This window comes from Pimephales promelas, chromosome 23 (genome assembly GCF_988280905.1).
Source record: "Pimephales promelas chromosome 23, fPimPro1.hap1.1, whole genome shotgun sequence".
In the NCBI taxonomy this organism is placed as follows: Eukaryota; Metazoa; Chordata; class Actinopteri; order Cypriniformes; family Leuciscidae; genus Pimephales; species Pimephales promelas.
The window spans coordinates 11,946,022-11,962,336 of record NC_142791.1 but is presented as its reverse complement, the minus strand read 5'-3'; the positions used below and the strand labels follow the sequence as shown (position 1 = coordinate 11,962,336).

The window sequence follows — 16,315 nt, the reverse complement described above, 5'->3', positions numbered from 1 at the left end:
AGCCTACTTTACATTCATTTTATTCTTGTCATAGCCTCTTGAACCAAATGCAGCATTTTCAAACTGTTAAGACTCGTGCACCTCCAAGAAATTTTGGGCAGACGTCCACTTTTGTGCAAAATTAGCCTTGCTGGCACGTCTCAGCTTACGCAAGCGGTTCAGTGAGGTCATATGTTCATATGTATGGCCTACATGTGTGTCATAGATTTTCCCTATAGATCATTATAATAAATCAAACGTTTAACTGATCCAGTTCTTAACACTCAACTGATTGATGGGTACTTTGATGACACAAGTGGAGAACATATTAAATGGAATGGCTTTAACACATAACATGCTTCAGACTGTTCCAGCTGTGGCATGAATCACCAGTTCACCTGTATACTACGCTATAAATAACTGCGCAAAGTTACTTTGCATAGAAATATGCTTTATTTTTTTAGTTTGTTCAAAATAATATATATATATATATATATATATATATATATATATATTTGTTTTGTGGTAATTATTTTACACCAGGCCAAACTATTGTGAATATAGTCACCATATTTTAGGCAGACAATCAGACTGTTTGCATAGGCCTACTGATAAAAATGATTTTTGTGGTGAAGTAAATACTACAGAAAAAAACGATGTAATTTACATGATAAAAGTTAGTTCAGGCAAGAATAAAATTACTGTAAGTAAAATTACTCAACTTTTGTGAGACTGGTGTTCCCATCATGCACTTGGCCTTGAATAGTTAGTGAGGTTTATTTTTCACTGTTTTCCATGTTTTTACAATATTTTGTTGTTAGGATTAGAAACTTGCCATTTTGTGACATTTGGAGTTCATTTTCTTCTTAAAATGACACTTTCAAACACAAAAACGATCCATCAAATGTTACCGTCATTGTGTTGTCTACCAACTATTTAGGTTTGCGTTCACACATATAATTCCAGAAGTGACGAAGTGATGACACACTGTGTTGTTTTTATGTAAGTATCATTTACTTATTTTAATGTGTGAAATTTATTCAAAAAACTTTTTATTAAGTAAATTTTATTCATTGTTTTTACAGTGTAGCCCATCATTTCCTACCTTATTTATTAAAGGTATGCTGCGGTTTTCTTCATTTGCATTATTTTAACTTGATTTTAACTAAGTTGGGCATCAAGTTGCTCTAAATACATTCACAGAATTTAGGATGCAACATATAACCCTCTATTACGAGCTTTAAGCAAATGTTTAGCATGTCTGTATAAGGAAGAGTGCAGACTTTTGTTAAGTTAAAATGTGCCCTCTAGTGTCCGCATTATGGACTTCACTCTTTGATGATGAATATAATCTGCCAGAGCTTTCATTTACATTGACTGGGTTCAGAGCAAAGGACACAATGAGATATCATCTATGTAATGTATGATCCACGTTCAACGAACCCCTAAATTTAGAGGATTTTCTCTGCTGGTCCGCTGAAAATAGAGGGAGAAAGATTTTGGGAAGCTCTGCAATGTTGGTCCTTGTGGTTTGTCACTGGGCATGAGTGGTTTAAGAGGCTAGACACAATTTCAAGACCATTGATTAAGTTCTTCTAACATGCAATCATGCAAGCCATGCTTTGCTCATGGGAAAGTAGAAGGCACTAGTTGGGTCAGATGAGAGCAGTTGAAGGAAAGAGTGGATCTATGTTGAGGTCTGGGTGGCCCAGGTGCGTTTATGATTGAATGTCATAAACAGTGCATCATGTGACAAACGTAGAACAGTTTCCAACAAGACATGGAGCTCCTATTGTAACTATAAGCACATGTGATGTTTAAAATAGCACCTCGTAAACCTGTGAAGCCCCCACACATGACTTTGCTTTCACTTTTCAGAGAAGTGGCAGAAAGTATCAAAGGATTTCGCGAAAATGGGAGGATTTTATTTTGAGCAACAACTTCCCGAACAGACAACATAGTGTAATTATGTTTTGCCTACTTTGCAGGCCCGTGTATTGTACAAGAAGAATGACATGTAGACATTTGTGCCAAGAGTTCTTCTGAAGTGCCTAAAGGTTCACCCAAAAGTCAGACTGAGAGGGATTTGTCTCAACACAACATAAAAACCAAATCTTTCCTCAAACATCTTTTGTTAATAATGTATAGAAGGAATTATTTTATGATGTGAAAACTCTTCTCCTTTTTTTTCATCTGGACTGTATTCAAAAAAATAAAAAAGTCAGAAATGAACGTAGCTAACTAAAAATTAAATTAAAAATTCTTCAAACATATTTTGGTGTAAGTTTGGATTTATTTATTTATTTGGGCCTATTTATTTATTTATTTATTTATTTATTTATTTATGTAGGCTATTTATTTATAATAAATAAAGCAATATGACAACAAACCCTAAAAAAAAAAAATAGGGATCATTAAGACTGACATGACTGTATTATGGTCATTTCATGTTTAAAAATATTAGATTTTTGTTTTAATAAAAATATTTTTTTAAGTCAAATGGAGTAACCATGTAGCCTTTTAACTTTGAAGAAATATATTGTGTATTCAAGGAGCAAGTAAAGTAGGCTATATATTTTTTATTTATTTATTTTAAATTGGTACACTCTAAAAAATGCTGGGTTGTTTTAACCCAATTTTGGGTCAAATATGGACAAACCGGAAATGTTGGGTTAAAAATGTAATGTAAAAATTTAACCCAACGGCTGGGTTAGTCCATATTTGACCCAAAGTTGGGTTAAAACAACCCAGCATTTTTTAGAATGTAGGCTATATCATTATTTGGTATAGGCAACATATAGCCTACTTAAAAAAATAAATGAATAAATAAAAACACATGGCACATGTCTTTACATATATTTTAAAAGGTGTTTTCTTTTTTATTTTCGCGAACATCTTCTTAAATTAATTGTATGTGAGCATAAGATTGGGAATGTAATACACTGAGGAAAATTGCAATACATATTTTCCCACTGACGTCAGAAAAAAAATTCTTTGCATGTTTTCGTTTTAATTTTGAACATGTTGAATCTCACGTTTTGCAGCTTTCATAAGAACCGTTACCGGAGCTTGTATAACAAGAAACTTTAAAAATCAGCTCCTCCTCCCTCTTACACTTGCGCATCAGACCAAATGCAGAGCAATAGGAGGTCGCACTGAGATCTCACCTTTCCGTTATGTAAGTCTCACTTTATTTAATTTAATTTATTATTTTTATTATTATTATTTTCAAACAAGCTTTATGAAAGAGCACAACTTAGCCCATTTTCTTGTTCCCCCAATTCAGTTAGCCTACTGGAACATCGACAAGCAGAAGAACTGGAGAATCCAATTAAATAAAAATGAGCACGAGTTTAATTGACACCTTCATTTACGCCTTTGCGCACGTGTGTTTATTAAGTTGCATTGTACAAACGGGTCTTTCTCAGCGTCAGGGCAACACTGGTGCGGCAGCTCTCAGACAAACCATACAATGGCAGCACAACGGCAAACTCTTTAGTATATTAAGTCAAGGCTCTGAGTATCAGCCACCGTTAAAACGAGACGGAAAGAAAGAGCAGACGGAAGCCAGGCCGATAGCCATCGTGCGCAATGATGATGCGGCTACGAGAACCGACGGCTCAGCTTCTTCGTCTTCCCCCTCACGAGCCCCTCATAGCCGCGGCTCCGCGCGTCTGCCGTCAGGTATCGGTGCGCGCGGTGGCGCCTCGCGCTTGTTACCAGGAGCGCGCGCCAGAGGATCGCACGGGCGCAGGAATCACACGGATCACCTGCAAACACCGGCCAACGGCACCGACAGAAACGCGCGGGACGATGAAGAGATGGTCGGAGATGATCCTTATAACCCATACAAGTCTACTGACCCGGACAACCCGTATTATAATTATTATGACACGTACGAGAGACCTCGTCCTGAACAGCGCCCGGGATATGGCACAAGATACTTCCAGCACGGTAAGGACAGATCTATCTATCTATCTATCTATCTATCTATCTATCTATCTATCTATCTATCTATCTATCTATCTATCTATCTATCTATCTATCTATCTATCTATCTATCTATCTATCTATCTATCTATCTATCTATCTATCTATCTATCTATCTATCTATCTAAAAAAATTATAATAAAAAAAAAAAAAATCACGCATTAAAATGTCTAATTTTGGTCAGTCAAATCAGGGCGGAAACTTCATAATGTCCACCATCAACTGGTTAAGTCAAGTCAAGTCAAGTCACATTTATAGCGCTTTTCACAATACAGATTGTATCAAAGCAGCTTCACACTGATAACATGAAAGTAGTACAACACAGATCAATAATACTGCTAAACACTAAATAACCCCAACTGAGCAAGCTCAAAGCAAGCCAAAAGCAAAAAATGATAAAATGATAACTCTATCACTGGAGCTACTGTATATTGAAAACTATAAAGTTCAAAAAGTGTTTAGAAGTCTTGGCACCAAGTGAGGCAGGACTATCACTGGTGCTCGCTCAAAGAAAGAAAAGAAAGCATGACGGCATTGGATCCACCTCTTGTGTTTTAATTATAATTACGTGTTTTTAATTTAATTAAAACTGTCAGTTTAAAATAATGACATCTTTGCAGCAAAAAAACAGGCTATTGTGGTCTGCTGGTCTAGTTGAATTGGGTTTAGAGGGTTTTTGTGCATTTGTCAGGAGGCCAGGCTTGTTTAAGCTGTTATTTTTATAGTTCTGTGCATATTCTTGTATCTTTTAATAAAACATTTCAGTGTTTCATAGGTTTGCCTGATCTCGTGGGAGACCCATACTACATTCAAGCGTCCACCTACGTGCAGAGGGTTCCAATGTACAATCTCAGATGCGCCGCTGAGGAAAACTGCTTGGCGAGGTATTATTACTGATATAAAACAGAAGAACGTAAGAGAAGGAGAGTTAGTGCATCGCATTCCTCCGAGTGTAACAGATGAGTCATGAGAACCTATTTAAAACCCATGTGGTAGGAACGTCCTATAACTCAAACCAGCTCTGTGAGAGGAAAAAACGTTAAAAAAATGAAACGAAAGTCCTGCCACGATGGGTAGTGAGAAACTCTGCAAAAAGACTTCACTTAAAACTGTTTACATGGAAAAATGATCCCATGCATGACTGCGAAACACATTACCGGGTCACACAAGAATAGTGTAGTCCAGTAAAAGGAGTGTTTCTTTGGAGACGTGCATCTGTAGTTGTTCCATGTGCTCTTGAAATGTGGCCACGGGGCCAAGAAACACATTCTGAAAGCTGTAGGACAATATGAGAAACTCAAGGAATGTCTGATTTTCTGTAACCGCTGGGCTGTTTTTGTTGAGCAGCTCTGCATACAGGTCCAGCGTGAGAGACTACGACACGCGCATGTTGCTGAGGTTCCCACAGCGAGTCAAGAACCAAGGTACCTCTGACTTTCTTCCCAGCAGGCCACGCTACACCTGGGAATGGCACAGCTGCCATCAGTAAGTCTGATTCTTACAACTCCAACTATTTGCAGCATTTTCTGCACTTTTCTAAAGAAGTAGTTCACTTTAAAATGAAAACTACCCCATGATTTACTCACCCTCAAGCCATAGGTGTATATGACATTCTTCTTTCAGACAAATACAATCAGAGTTGTGTCTAATGTCTTAGTTTTGAGCTTCAATCTTTGGGTTTGAAGTGGGTTTTCACACACTGCCATGATCAAGCTTGGAAGAGCTTGTGAGCTTGGAAGAGCATCTGAAAGAAGAATGTCATATACAATACACCTAATGGCTTGTGGGTAAATCATGGAGTAGTTTTCATTTGAAAGTGAACTACTTCTTAAGTAGTGGTTAAGTGGTTCATCACAGACCACTATTAAAGGGATACTTCATCTCTGGAAAGATGAATGTGTATTTAAAATGGGTTATTTATGTAGAAGAAATGTGAAATTATTTTCGAATATGGAGCTTTCTAGACTGAGAAAAGGAAGAAAATGTATTTTTGGCTTATGTGGATGAAAGACAACAACTCCCAGAATGTACTTGCTTCGCTGCCTTAAGAGGCCACGCCTACCGGTAACAGAGTGTAGTAGTTAAACAACAAGTCTAGGCAACTAGTAAGTCTAGGATTTCGAGATTGCCCAAAATGTTGGAGATTTGGCTTTTGCGTTCTACAGTCGTCATTCATTGTGTTGGCGTGATTACTGAAGATCGACACCCGTGAGACGAGCCCATTCTCATCCCAAGGTGTCATATACGATGTTTTTGCCAAAGCGTAGACATCTAACCACATGGCACCCTTTAGCGTCAAATGAGACGCAGATATATATTGGGCGCCTCCTAGTGGTCTAACCCTAACCCTACCCCATACCTAAACCTACCATAACCGAAGCGTCTCATTTGACGCTAAAGGGTGACATGTGCGTTGGATGTCTATGCTTTGGCAAAAGCGCCGTATATGACGCCTTAGGATGAGAATGCGTTGGTGAGACGCACCGGTCTCGTATCTCTCACGGAGGGGCGGGAATTTTCTTAGCAATGTTAAAACGCACATCAACCGATCACTTGTTTAACGTTCATGTAAACACTACATTCATATTCACCAATCGGAATGAATTCAGTTAGATTGAAACAAAAGGTGTGCATGTAAACAATGAATGGCGACTCCAGAAAGCAAAAGCTGAATCTCGGCGGCCGGACATGTAAAAAAAGAGGATGAATGGTAACTATTCAGTAACTACACTACTACTGAGTAACTCAGCTTTCTCCCGTTAAGTTACTCAGCTTTCTCCACAGAACAAGAGTCTGCTATAGCTTAGCTTCCAAAAAAAATGGCTGACACTATGTGTACATTCTGTGAGTGAGAGCCCACACTCTATGGGCGGGATTCGAACATGCGGGACAGCCACTACTACTGACTGTAGTCTTTAGCCTCTGGCCAAAAAATCCTCCGATGACGCAAAATGACGATTTTTGCGTCATCTGGGATTTTTTTTTTCAGACAAAAAATACATAAATCTCTCGTCTCAGGGGGATATGAGGATGGAAAGCACGGTAATTTGAAAATACTACTGGTTTTCGATTAATACAAAGCTTAATGCTAAATCTTGAAGTATCCCTTTAAGAACTCTAACGGCAGTTCTTAAACTCTAACGGGGGAAAAGCAAGATTGTGAAGCTCATTTGCGACTTTATAATGATTTGAGTGTTTTATCTTAGGGATATCTCAATCTAGTGCTGGTGGTGCTGTTTTTACAAGGAAAAAGGTCTGTGTTCTTGTCAAAATGAAAACACTCAGCAGAGGCCCGGTATTGCTGCTTTTACTTCAGTTGAGTCAGTAATAGCTCACTGCATAGTTTCATCCTGATGTAAGCCGTGTCTCACCACCAACTACGGCGTACATTTGGACAAGCTCCAGTGTATACAATGACTTTAGGTCTTGCGCATAAATGGGGCATAAAGTCTGTGGGCTGATTTGCATTTATTTGAAGTGTCATAATATGATCGTTTTCTGCTTTTCTTGCCTGTGATAGTGTATATACTGTATATGACCTGTTTGGATCTTTTACTCAGTCAAACCCTGTATACCATTCTTTGTTCTGTGGAACATAAAAAGAAAGATTTTGAAGAATGTAAAGGTTGCTTTATTCCATACAATTACAATGAAGCGACTGGAGCTTTCAAGCTGCAAATATACTGCAAAACACCATAAATTAGTTTTGATACCATTTGTGTGGCAATGACTAATTTCTGAATTCATTGTTCTTTTGAGTTGGATCATTTCAGTGACTCATTGATTCAGTTCACAAATCACTGTGTAATCCAGTTCACAAAAACATCAGTCTGAAAGATGTGTTCACAAATCTGACTTATTAATGTATTTCAATCTGAAGCCAGCACTGCATTGTCGCGAAAGTGTAAGCATTGCTAATTTAAATATTCATGTGCAAGATGACGCAAAAGGGAACACAATTTGTCGCACATCCAAAATGGACATTCTCTTCCTTGCTCTTGAATGGACAAATTCACACAAAATTGTCAACAACTAAAATTCCTGTCTTGGAAAGTATCCTAGTGGTCGGTTATGTCTTAAGTGAACGTAAACAGTTGAGAAATAAAACGTATGCGTTACACTATATTCGATTCTGGCATTAGCTCTTAAAGTGACAGCTGCCTAATAAACCTGCTGCTGTCTGTGGCTATTGTTAATCAAACAACAAAGGACAAAGAAAAAAATCACTCATTGCTCTTGACTCAATAACTTTTGTCACTTATAATTTCTGTGGGCTACCCGAACAGACCCTGAAAAGCACTGCTTATTTCATATTTGTTCTGCTGTATTTATTTGTGCTATTATTTGTTCTTATATTTAATTCTTTTTATTTGTCTTTAATAATGTTTTTAATTTATATTAGTTAGGCTTAGGCTAGTAGTTTTAACTGTGGCAGCCTATCGAAATAACAACCAAAATTTTGGTTTCATGGCCGGTAAAAAAAATCTATTTATGGCTGGTACATTTTCCCAAGTCACCGGCAATTGGTAGGTGGGGCAAAATGTTTGTTTTAGGCCCTGCTTATAGGTCAACTACACAAAAACATTTGCCAAAAAAAGCACCATTTCATCCCATGTGTTAAAAGGAACAAAATTGTTTCTTCCTGGGAACTTGGCGCAATATATCTGTAATAAAAATAGAAGTTACTGTAATTGAGGAAGCAAACACTGCGTCAAAAAGTGTGTATACGGGAGAATTCGGACAATGAAAACGCCCGCGAAATGTGCTGTTTGGCAGGGATCTTTGGAACTTTGTTATGCGTACCTGTAAATGCCTGTAAAGGCCCGAAAACAGGAACTTGTCTGACCACATGCTGTTAGTTGATGGCTTGGCTTTTTAAATGCTAATTTGTTTTGGGACTGGCTCAAGTTTGCCCCTATTCCCCTGCCCCCCTCATTAGTATTCAGGAAAGGTGATAGGCTTTACATTGTGTCAATCTTCAACAAGTGTTACGGAGAGCAGAGTGGAGATGTTACTCCTTTACATAGGGACAATATGGCTCTTAAATCTCTGAGTCCAAACGAAAACAGACTGGTGTATATGGCAAATGAAAGTTTGAAGAGGATATTTGAAAACCTGGAGATGATGGACATGAGGTTGGATAAGATGGAGGCTGACATCAATGAGCTCAAAGAGGCAAAAGAGGAGCCTGCTTCAAAGAAATTAAAGAGAGCTGGGAATAATTCTGTTGCGGTAAGTTATTTTCTGACCATCACAGTGTCTGCTTAACTTTGTGTGCTTTATTTATAAATCTATTCGAATTGAGCCCTCATACTATGTTGGATTTTTACAGGAAGCTGTATGGAGATTGCACAATGGGGAAAACAACATACACAAATATGACGCACAGACAAGGTATATCTTTAAAACTATGTTTTCATAACAGTCTTTTCTTCTAAATTATATTTTTAATCAACCTTCTTTAATTACTGCTTCACAGTCTATCCTCCCCCCACAACCTCGAGGTCATAATCTTTTTAATGGCTGTACCGGACATAGATCCTGCTGTTGTTAAAGGTAAGTCACAAGAGAATGTACCAAGGCAACAACTTTTTAACTGTATAGATTAGTTAGTTACAAATAAACATATTCTCCCCCTCTCTATCTTCATCTCTCTAGCATCCTGCAAGACATATTTTGAAACTGTTAGAAGGGGTTACAGGATGGCCCAAGATGATAACAAAGACAAGATGGAGGACAGCTGGATAATTATGCTCATGAGACAAAGAAAAAGAAGAGTAAGTATAAATACATATAAATCTGAGTAAAAGCCTCAGCCTGGGAGAGGCTCCCATCCCAACACATTTGATATTTTCAGTGGTTTAATTACTTTTTTCCCTCCCATTTTGCAGCTACTGAGCTGCAGGACTGGGGTTCCCCAGACAGAGGAAGAGGCAGCTATCTGGAAGACTGCAACAGTTGACCACATGTCTGAAGAGTAGGATGCCATATTGGATGGAAAGTCGGTGTGGGTTGTTCGGGTTATTATATTGTTTTACATATATTATACACAGGCCTTATATATTATATGGGGTTATTTATTGTATGAGTAATAGTAAAATGTATTCTGTGCTAATGTTTTTTTTTTATTTATAGAGTTTTGACTGTGTGTATATAAATATATATGTCATGTGCCCAGTGTCATTTACAAATAATAAAAATAACAAACTCAACTTTGTCTATCTGATTGTCTTGACATTATAACCATGAACACCAATGACAATGAATATTAATAATGAGTAATAATAAACCCAAATGAGGCCATAAACTGGACCAATAGTGTGGGGGTTTAGAGGAGGGACAAAGCATTGAGCACCCAATCCTATGTAAGATCTCTGACCAATTGAAGGAGGCCACTGCCTTGTGTCCCAAAGGTGTGAAATGCTAATGTTCCCTTGCATTGACCCCGACCTGGGGATTATTCACCATGGTAACTGATGGCCCTAGTGGCTCCCTGCTGTGCCCCAAACTTGGTACATATCCAGGAGTTTTCGGGATTGTGTGACGGGACAGCAAACTCCCGTATACACACGTTTATTTGTGGAGTACACAGGAGTACTCAGGAGTTTTACATGCCCGATTACAGCTCTTTTCACACAGTGAAAGCTCTTTTTAAATGACTTTTGTCTCAGAGAGCGAAAATGAAAAGCAATGAGTTCGGACGCCTGGTGTTTGGGAACGCAATCTTTCGAAATGAATCTTTTTTTGATTTGATGACGAACTTTTTTGATTTTGATGACGAACTTTGGCTAAGAAAATGTGCATACAAATAGATGGATGGAAACTAATGGAGGCTAATGATCTGGTAGAAGAAAAGATTACGTCTCAGTGTGTTCCTCATACAAAGCTACTGAAAGGTTTAAGAAACTTTTATGGTGCTTTTGCTTTCAAAGTCCCCATTTATTGTAATTGTATGAAAAAACGCATGAAAACTGCAGATTCTAGTGGTGTAAATTCCTGCTCACACATTGGCCGTGAAGTCCATCTGGAAAAGCTCCACATGACATTCCTCTCTGCCTGAAAGTCTGATGCATGTCCCAGTGTTAAGGAAATCCATCAATACGATTAAAGCGTTGAAAATGAATGGGAATTCTAAGTCGATTAGCCCACTTATCAATGCGATTCCCAGAGGCAGGAAAAATTTGAAATGCACCAGTTGAAAGTCATGCATGATGATAACCTGATATATTTTGCTGTCTCTATAGGCACTACCACAGCATGGACGAGTTCAGCCATTATGACTTGCTGGACGCCTCTTCTCAGAGAAGAGTAGCGGAGGGACACAAGGCCAGTTTCTGTCTCGAGGACACGTCCTGTGACTACGGCTACTACCGACGATTCGCCTGCACCTCCCACACTCAGGTCACACTCATTTATTAAAGTCGGCATGAAACAAAAGTTGCAATAGTCATTTTGTCACGAGTTAGGAGAGAGGACCCAAAAGTAAAAGGCAGTTTGACAATATTTAAGAGATGACAAACACAGATATCACAGGTGGTCACAAGGTATGCAACAGAAAGTCTCTCAGTATTAAATCCAACAGAAGAAGGTCTCAGTCAAAAGGGAACACAAAGTCTCTCAGTAATAATGGAACAGAAATACACAGTCAGGACCAGCAACGGGAAGGGTTAAACAGGCTGGGTCTGTTGAGAGTACGGGAACGCCAAACCGTGGACCACTCCCGTTTGGTTTGCTGGAGATTGGATACAGCAGAAGCGAGGTAATATAGTTGTCAGTAGCAGTGTTGTAGTACTCGAGACTCGGACTCGGTCTCGAGACCATATTTTAATGGTCTTGGTCTTGTCATGGAGCTCGTGTCCATTTGGACTCGGAATTGACTCGTACTCGAAAATTTTTTTTTTTAGGACTCGGACTTATTCCTGAGTCCACTCGAGTTCAATTCAAAATATTTTTCATGATTATTAATGTATGTTAATAAAATATTTCTTTCAATTGATTGACACGCCCAGTGATTGGTGATTTTCTAGTGCGCAACTGCGCATGACAAATTTTAATAAAATTATTTTTAACACCACCTACTATGTGGCCTTTTTACCCTAAACTGATCATATTTTTTAAACTCTAAGTAAATTCAGTAAAAAAAAAAAAAAAAAAAAAAGGATTTCTCTAAGTAAATAAAAGTAAATTAGGTAATCAACCCTCACTGGTCTCGGTCTTGACTCGGACTCGACCGTCTCTGGTCTCGGACTCGACTCTCTATGGACTCGGTGTCTACTCGGACTCGAGTTAGGTGGTCTCGACTACAACACTGGTCAGTAGACAGAACTGAAACAGCTGGCAAAGAGGTATATAGCAGGCAATAATCTGACAAAGAACAAGTGAAAGGAAAGCCTAGAAATAGAGAGTCTAATCAGAGAAAGTGGCAAAGTTGGGGAGGAGAGAAAGTGATGAGAGAATAGGATAATGAATGGGAATGTGTGTGTGAATGGATGTAATAGAGTGTGACCAGAAGAGGGCGGAAGAGTGTAAGAGAAGAATACCAGGATCATGACACTTTTCTTCTTGTCATATATATTCAGTTTCTGGAACAAGAAAAAATGTGGAGCGAGACTTTTGTCCACTTGGAATTGATTGTAGTTTGCTATTGGTCGATCTCATGTGAGTGACATGTTGCTCCGCCCTCATGCCAGCCACATCATCAGAGAAGAGATAAGATGCAAGAGGGAAGGGAAGATATTTTGATTAAAGATTACAAGGCACATGAAAAATAATGATGTACATGAATACATTGTTTTTAATAAATACTCCAATATTCCATGAAAAATAAGAATTGTCCATTTTGATATCATGGTAACTTTAAAAGTCATTATTCATGTATATATTTCTATGACTGAAGTGAAACCTCAAATGTAATGGATTTGAAACCCTCGGTTTTGGTAGCAACTCTATAAATTATAAAAAATTAGTTCTTCTCATGAAAAGCACAGCAGACAAAACTCACAATAGATTTCAAAAGACTTTGGAGTTAGCATGTTGCTAAGCTAACGGCACTCCTCCAAAAAAACATAAACAATAGATAAAACGCAAATATTTGGTAAAATATCCCATTTTTGTTAAGATCTAAATTTTTGTGATACTTTTAGCACTGAATACATTTTACTGTAGGTAGATATGTTCAAATATTTACTGCATTGTCCACCATCTTGGATGGATTTACTATGCACTCTGGGTTTACTGTGTTTATAAAGAATACAAGTCAATGTGTAATTATTCTAACTGCCATTTGTAAGTGTTTATGTTGCAAACACACCTAATACATCATAGTCACCATCAGTGTTGTGCAAGTTACTTCCAAACTGTAATACATTAGGTATTACTTGTTACTGTTATTTAAAAGTAATTCATTACCCTACAATATTACTGTCCCAGAATTGTAATGCGTTACATTACTCATGTATTACTTTTGAGTTACTTTCACCAAAATAACTAAGTAGAACTTAACTTTTGGGCTGTAACGATATGCAATATGAAACCGAAATCGCGATTCGCCACACGACTCAGATCCACGAACCTACAGAATCGCGACACACCTCTTCCAACTCCAGCGTTATTCTCCTTACCGTCCAGATCCAATGCTGCCTTATCTTTAAATTAGGCTATTAGTATTATTTGAAGTTAACATTATAAAATACGTAGACCTACACCACAAAACTAGTTGAGGATAAATTATTTAAAATTGGGGTCCAGCATTATGGACATGATGACATTTGCAGTCAAAACTTGAAATAAAAATTCTCAGAAAATTCATGTATTGAAACGTATATAGGCTACTTCCTTAAAGGACTCCAGACATTAGACAAATATCAGTCTATGTTTTATTTTTAATATTAGGGAAAAGACACACATTCATGCATGACAAAAAAATAGGAGGCAAAATATATTTTTTGTAATTCTGTTAATTACACTGCGCAAATCGGATGAGGAAGGGTTGGCTCTCCAGTCTCCATAGAACTTAAAATATTCATTTTATTTTAGTTTTCGTGTTCGCATTTATGATGAAAAAACAATGTTACAGACGCGACCGCTCTGAACTGGCACTAAAAGACTGCTTTAAAACTTTCACATAGTCTGTTGCCTTTAAGAAGTAAAAGCAGACAATACACTGTAATACAACTGTAATACAAGCCTCACTGAACATGTAACGAGTAAAATATTACTGAAAATTGATTAGTAATGCCTTACACTACTGCGTTACAGCAAAAAGTAATATGTTACTGTAATGTATTACTTTTGTAATGCGTTACTCCCAACACTGGTCACCATGATATCAAATATCAGACATCATAATAGAGAATCGGAACTTCAGATACTTTCACCATAGGGTCCAGTGATTGCATGATATGGTTAACACCATGGTACTTTGTAAAATACCATGATGCTGTATGTATGAATATTATATCTTGGTTTTTCCATCATATTTCAAGGTACATCCAATAGCGGTAGCACTTTATTTACAGTCATGTTCCACTTGTACATACTATTATAGTGATTACAATAACTGTGTATGCAATAACCCTGAACCTATACCTTTAAACCTATAAATATTACCTGTATTAAGCCATATTTACCTAGTACCGCATACTGTAAAATAAAGTGCAACCCAAATAACACACCTTTACCATTTTACATATCTGTGTGCTGAAAGTATATTGTTGTTATTGGTCCAGGGTCTGAGTCCAGGCTGTTATGACACTTACAATGCCGACATCGACTGCCAATGGATAGATATTACCGATGTGAAACCTGGAAACTACATCCTCAAGGTTTATGGCCTTAATTAAATTAAGAGTTATTGTATTCAAGAAATCGTGAGCTTAGAATTATAAGGTTCTATCTCCACTTTTGGTCAAAATTGAGTTTTTGACATAATCTGATCCATTAGGTGTTTATTTATGCCTGTGTGGTGTTATTTTTGTAAAAAAAAGATTAATAGATAAAGCTATAATAGAAGATTATACTACATAACAGTTTTGCCAGCTGGGATGTAAAAACTTTGATGCTCAATATCTCAGAACTAACCGAAACGGAGATAGAACCTTATAATTCTAAGCTCACGAAATATCATGTTTCTGAGTTCCAGCCTGTTTTTCCCTTTCTGGTTTTTAGGTTAGTGTAAATCCCAGTTACCAGGTGCCAGAGTCAGACTACAGTAACAACGTTGTGCGCTGTGATGTGCGTTACACCGGAAACTATGCTTATGTTTCAGGATGTCATATTTCACAGTGAGTATACCAACTGCCCTATTCATTTAAATGTAACATATTTATGTAGATAAATGTAACATATTCATGTTTTTGGTTTATTTCAGGTATTAAGAATCTACAAAATAATACCAAGGAATAGGAAATGATCATCAGAAATGAAGTTTGATGATAAAAACCTGCGACAAAGTGAACATATACATTGACGGAGGTCATGGGCCACTTTCCTGTTTGTGAGAGCCAATAATCAGCAGGGCATTTTAGTGTTGACTATGCCATACAATATAAAAACCTGAGGCATAAATACAGTTTTAAAGTAAATTACATTATTATTTTGTTTTTGTTACAACGATTTTGTTGTTGCTTTGAATTTATTAAGCAAAAACAAGTGTCCAGGGTCATATTGTGCTGGATTCCTCCTAATAACTGGATAAAATGTTGGTTATTTGTCCAGAATCCGCCACAGTTTGACACCACACATCCCCCAAATCATTAGCATCATTCTCTCAGACTGATCAAATATAAAAATGAAACCTTCAGATGGTGATCCACACTGTTGTTCTTGGTTTTCTTTTTTTTTTTTTACTGAAACTTACTTTTGTGTGTGTGTGCTAAAGGGATGCTTTAGTTGTGTATTCTAAGTAGATATTTATATACAGATACTCATATTACTGCAACACGTGTTATATTAAATGAAAATTACTTGAATAAACTTCACACTCAGCCTCATTAAGTGAATTTGTCTTATTTGTATTCTGACTTGGTATTTGGCTCATGATAATTCAGCCCACCGTACATTGGTTGTATACTTGTTATTGCAGTGCATTGTGGGATGAGTGTACTCGATAACGTCCACTATGGTTTCAGACACTACTACAAATGGCTGTCCCTTCAAATAGTATGTTACCCTATTCAAAAGTAGGCTACAGGTGGCGATTTGCGACAAATCCAATGACAAAACGAGGACATAAATAGAGCACAGGACGATAAACAGTCCACAGAACAGAACCCTGACATACAAACCTAAAGACATAATTTAGTTCCTTTTGATATTTTTTCGTACAGTAACTTTGGTAACCGAGCTG

General features: G+C 37.4%; 2 protein-coding genes across 3 annotated transcripts; both read left to right on the top strand.

Annotated features, from left to right (window-relative positions):
• Nucleotides 1-3,012: 3,012 nt before the first annotated feature.
• Nucleotides 3,013-15,950, top strand: loxa (lysyl oxidase a). 2 transcript variants are annotated; one of them, XM_039675889.2, is made up of 8 exons: nt 3,019-3,157; nt 3,266-3,933; nt 4,745-4,853; nt 5,317-5,454; nt 11,214-11,370; nt 14,697-14,792; nt 15,136-15,251; nt 15,338-15,950. In XM_039675889.2, the coding sequence occupies exons 2-8, from the start codon at nt 3,321-3,323 to the stop codon at nt 15,342-15,344; spliced, it is 1,236 nt and encodes a 411-aa protein (XP_039531823.2). In that variant the 5' UTR covers nt 3,019-3,157; nt 3,266-3,320; the 3' UTR covers nt 15,345-15,950. The 2 variants fall into 2 exon arrangements, with proteins under 2 accessions (XP_088982492.1, XP_039531823.2); XM_089126366.1 differs by lacking the exon at nt 15,338-15,950 and having other exon boundaries at nt 3,013-3,157; nt 15,136-15,255.
• LOC148969418 (uncharacterized) lies at nt 8,656-10,181 on the top strand. Its single transcript, XM_089126464.1, has 5 exons — nt 8,656-9,201; nt 9,302-9,363; nt 9,449-9,525; nt 9,628-9,746; nt 9,861-10,181. Exons 1-5 carry the CDS (start codon nt 9,004-9,006, stop codon nt 9,948-9,950), a joined length of 546 nt encoding a protein of 181 aa, XP_088982590.1. The 5' UTR covers nt 8,656-9,003; the 3' UTR covers nt 9,951-10,181.
• Nucleotides 15,951-16,315: the final 365 nt, after the last annotated feature.